Source organism: Pelobates fuscus, chromosome 1 (assembly GCF_036172605.1).
Source record: "Pelobates fuscus isolate aPelFus1 chromosome 1, aPelFus1.pri, whole genome shotgun sequence".
NCBI lineage: Eukaryota > Metazoa > Chordata > Amphibia > Anura > Pelobatidae > Pelobates > Pelobates fuscus.
This window is the reverse complement of record NC_086317.1, coordinates 484,022,129-484,027,299: the sequence shown is the minus strand read 5'-3', so window position 1 is coordinate 484,027,299 and position 5,171 is coordinate 484,022,129. Positions and strand designations below refer to the sequence as shown.

The 5,171-nt window shown below is 39.4% G+C and overlaps 1 protein-coding gene across 1 annotated transcript; it reads left to right on the top strand.

The window, feature by feature from the left end:
• The first annotated feature begins 2,763 nt into the window (after window positions 1-2,763).
• LOC134600170 (olfactory receptor 6B1-like) lies at window positions 2,764-3,708 on the top strand. Its single transcript, XM_063444999.1, has one exon. The coding sequence runs from the start codon at window positions 2,764-2,766 to the stop codon at window positions 3,706-3,708; it is 945 nt and encodes a 314-aa protein (XP_063301069.1).
• Window positions 3,709-5,171: the final 1,463 nt, after the last annotated feature.

The window sequence follows — 5,171 nt, the reverse complement described above, 5'->3', positions numbered from 1 at the left end:
TATAAATATTATAATTATAAAGCTTGTTAGAAGTTAAATGCTCAGTATTTTCTAGGTATCTTTTGGGAAATAGATTCCTTTGAGTTCTCATTAATTAGCAGATATTCTCTCACCTGAAAATAACTTATTATGACATATTGCTGTCCCAAGAGATCTCGCTCTTTCATTACGTACCGGATTATGAATGCCGTTTATAAGACGGCACTCGACACCCACCCCAGATCTGCATGGATACATATCACTTTAACAGTGATAGCAAAACAACTAAGTAGGTTTTTCTAATACGAATGACCAAATAGCTAAAAATGTGTTAGGGCTTTGTAGACTATTATTGGTGGTATAGTTTGTCCTGATATTATTGTCACATTTATTATCTAATCAGAAAATATTTTGCATCTGCTGAAACTCTTAAATTCTTTTAAATCTTAAATTATTTATTTTTAATCACAATTCAATTTAACCCCTTAAGGACCAAACTTCTGGAATAAAAGGGAATCATGACATGTCTCACACGTCATGTGTCCTTAAGGGGTTAAGAATATCCCTCGACAAACTCAAAATTCTTACAGTGAAAGGGCATCTGACACTTCTCTTTATTTGACATAATTGAATAGAACACTGGAATTCACTTATAACTTATATATTTGTTGAGATGCTCAGTTCCCTTTCAAATTCATATTAACGATGTATACAGTTACATCATGATCCAGCTCAGAAAAGGCAAAGCCAGCAAATGAGGATACGAAAAAAACGTTTAATTTCTTTTCTCCTCTGAATGCTTTGTCTCTGCTGATTGCCAGGTCAGGGAGCTAAGATGGAGGCATCTAGTTGCAGGATTGGATTTAGGTGTGGATTTAATTATATTTGTCACATCTCACAAAAACATGTTTGTTAACTACAGGTATAGGTAAAAAGTTCTAGGAAGAACTAAGACACTGCGCAGAATCCTCAGACTCCCAGGACTCTGGTCAGGGTTGCCATGAGAAATTTAGGGCCCCTTACATAGCTCAAGGCCTGAGTCAGTTAGACAGTGGCCTGGGGCTCTCACTTGGCAAAGTAGATTGCAGTGTGTGTGTGTAAGGAATGCAGAGTATAGTGGATGCCGTGTGCGTATGTTGGATGTGGTGTGTGTGCGTATGTAGTGAACACAGTTTCTGTGTGTGTAAAGGATGCAGGGTGATTGTTTAGTGGATGCAGTGTGTAAGAGATGCAGTGTGAATTTAGTGGATACAGTGTGTATAGTGAATGCAGTGTGTATGTAGTAGATGAAGTGTGTTTGTATAGGGAATGAAGTATGTGGGTATGTGAGGGATATAGTACATGTGTTTAGTGGATATGGTGTGTTTATAGTGGATGAAGTCTGTGTAAGGGATGCAGTGTGTTTGTATAGTGGGTGCAGTGTGTATGTAAGGGATGCAGGGTGTGTACAGTGGATACAGTATGTGTATATATAGTGAATGTGGTGTGTGTAAAGGATGCAGTGTGTATAAGGGATACAGAGTTTGTGTAACTGACGCAGTGTGTGTGTGTGTAAGGAATGCAGTGTGTATAAGGGATACAGAGTTTGTGTAAGGGACGCAGTGTGTGTGTGTGTGTGTCTGGATGGCTGCAATTCCTATGGATAACCATGAGGTGGTGGCCATCTTGGTGGCCATCTTGGTCGCATGAACACAGGCAGCAGTGTTTGGGCATGAATCTCATAGAACTAAAATCGGAAAAAGAAACTCCCAAACACCGCTGGACTTCCATCATCGCCTGTGTTCGGTTCTATACAATTTAGAAGGGCACTGTTCGGTGAAATCATTCGTCTGGACGAGGGGAACAAGCTCCAAGGCTATTGACTCTGTTCAGTAGTTTGTTCATTTTTAAACTATCGAACTAGACCGACCGCAATCCCTGATACTCTGGAACTGTTTTGGGTATGGGACCATGCGTTCGGTCGGTCAAAAATAAGACTTCCAGGAAATTCCTGAACTCCTGAACTGATCTGGGTGATTGTGGAAATGTTGTGTTTTATAAGGTACTTTTGGGGTGTTTGTAAAAATTTGTGTTTTTGTGTTTGGAGATAATTGAGTTTAGTATAGTGCTTGACTCAATTATCTCCCAGGCATAGGGGAGGGATTGACCTATTTTGTATGGGAGTGTCCTGGACCTGAGAGCCAATGTGATTGTGTATTTGTTTCTACTGTGGTTTACTCTCAGGTCCAGGGGGGGGGGAGTGCCAGTTGTGGCTACCATTACCCTTCATGAAGTCTAGGCTCATGTTTGGGGGATTGGAGAGCTATATTTACACTCTGGGGATTGCTATAAACACTATACTCCCTTGGATCACAATACTTGCTCTTATAAGAGCTTTTCCTGCTTTGCTCCCTGGTCTAGGAGAGGTCTCCCCACTGGAAGCTGGATCCTGGTCTTGGGCCCAGGGTGGGTGGAGGACAGTGAGACCCCAACCAAGCTACGGCGGTTTGTTGGGTTTACGGTGGTTATGGTGTTCCAGTGCAGTGATTATGGTGCTTGCAAGTACTAGCAAGCAGCGATTGATTGAGGTACCCAGTCGGGGTGCCAGGCGGTCAGTCACAGGAAGTATGTACAAATAATTACCTGAAAGAAACAAGGCAATATAGCACTATGGGGAATTTTGTGTTTTTTTGATACTAAACATAAAAAATAATAGAAAAGGCATATAAGATGATGATTGAAAATTAACAATGCGTTCTTCTTGTTTCTCTCTAGTAACATTTGGAGCCATTCTGGCATGAGAGAATGGTGATGGAGAATGAATCAGCCGTTTCTGAGTTTGTACTTGTTGGATTTCCAGGACTCCCACCGAGATTATATAATCTAGTTTCTATGATAGCATTTTTTATCTTTAACATATCATTGTATGCAAATGGAATAGTAATTGTTGTGATCATTATGAATGTACACCTACACAAGCCAATGTATGTAATCATTGCAAACCTTGCTCTCTCCGATCTTCTTATGGACATTATAACTTTACCCAAAATCCTTGCCAAGTATTGGTTTGGTGACAATTCTATCTCCTTTCATGCTTGCTTCCTCCAAATGTTTTTTGTCCATTACTTGTCTTCTCTTGATTCCTTCATTATCATGCTGATGGCAATCGATCGCTATGTTGCCATTTGTAAACCTCTGAGATATTTCTCCATTATTAGTAATGGTCTGATGGCTAATATATGCTGTGTGTTTTGGTTTACAGCAGCTATTATTGGAATGTCCATTACTGTTTTGGGAGCAAAGCTTCCCTTTTGTGGACCCAACAAAGTCAAGAGCTATTTCTGTAGCCTGACACCAGTTGCTGTTTTGGCTTGTGCAGATTCAGCACCCAACAGAAGAAATGGTTTTATTATTGCCATGTTTGTGCACCTTGTCCCATTATCTTTTATTATATTCTCATACATTATGATAATCAAGACAATTCGCTCAAAAACAGGCTCAGAAACGTGGCAGAAGGCTTTTTACACATGTGCCACACATTTGTTTGTCGTTGGAATGTATTATTTCCCTCGACTCATGGTTTACACCTATAACCAAGTCCAGTTAATACCCAATGCTGATTTGAATGTGCTACTTATTTGTCTTTACACATTTGTGCCACATTTTGCCAGTCCTATTGTATATTGCCTCAGAACTCAGGACATTAAGCAAACTCTGGTTAAAGCGTTTAAGAAGAAGTTTAATTCATAGATCAGATTAAAATTGAGTTCTTCAAAACTGCATTAATAAAAGTGACACTTGAAGATCCGTGGGCACCTCAGTGCCATGCAATTACAGTGGTATCTTGGTTTACAAACGCCTCGGTTAGCAGAATTTTCGGTTTACAAATGAAAATCCATTGAATAAAATGCCTCGGATTACACATTTTTTTCACAATAGAAAGCAAGTTTCCCCAGGATGCATTGCACCTGGTAGGTTTGCACTGCCCGCTGCATGCTGGAACCTGTGGGTAGCACGTGGCTTCGAGTGTGGAGGTGTTGGAGTGGCTTTTGCATAGAGTTTTGGAGCCATTCTGAAATTTTTTTGCAGTGGTTTTGGGACTTTTTGGAACTTTTTTTGTGCATTTCTCAAGCGGTGGAAAGGTAGCTGAGCTTTGTCGTTTGCATGCCTTTTATTGCGTGTTCTGCATTGTGGGTTGGTTTCCATGCCAGCTCATTTTTACTTTTTTCTGACCTCAGAACAGATTCATTGGTTTTCAGTTCATTCCTATGGGAAACCGGATTTCGGTTTACACATTTTTGCAATAAGAAACGTCCCAGAGAACGCATTCAATTCGTAAACCGAGGTACCACTGTATATGTAATAAACACTTAGATCGAGATTGATGGATAAGCTGTTATATTCATTGATGGTACATAAAAAAGTGGAAAAACAACAGTGTATGGCGTCCTGGATTATCGACATCGCTTCATCTAAAGGAGAGACAAGGGCCAATTCAATTTTTTAGACTAAGCTATTTTGCTCAATGATTGCACTTACGGTACAAATTCTCTTGGTACACTAGTAAGCTGTGGGATCTCAGTCATGACAACTGCAGATGTGATTATATGAAGAAGTAAAACGCCAGGGTTGTAAATAGGATACTACAGTTTTGAAACTTTTCTGAGGGTGTTTCATGTCTATGTCTTTGTGTGTTTTTTGAGTTCACCAAGGACAATACCATCATCTCCATCCTGCAAGCCATATGTCCTCCCAATGAGAAAAGTTAGACCTTTAGACAGTTTGGAAAAATACTGATAGGGAATAGGCTCATCCTACAGGCACACCGTATTAATTTTGATTAATTTATTCTAATATACACCACCTTTACGTTATTACATAACCAACAGAGTAATTACAAATACACTATGTCTAATTATGCAAAATATTGTATGTGTAATATGAAGTGTGTTCTTAGCTACAATAAAAAAGTATTTGATTTCTCCTCTGTGATACCAAGTGTTTACACCTCCCTCAATAAACAAACCAATTGCTTTCAAGAGAATTTGGTGGTCCTTTGCCTTTGTCACAGAAAATGTTTAAACATATAAAATACAGGACTATTCCCACTGCTTCTCCTCTGCCCCAGGCTCATTTGAGATTGTGTTGGACGTAAACAAAACTTATGTAGTTATTTACTAAAGTGAGACTTCAAAGAGAATTTAAAATTCTCT

Coding starts and splice junctions, on each gene's coding strand:
- LOC134600170 (XM_063444999.1), top strand. CDS start 2,764: ATGGTGATGGAGAATGAATCAGCCGTTTCTGAGTTTGTACTTGTTGGA.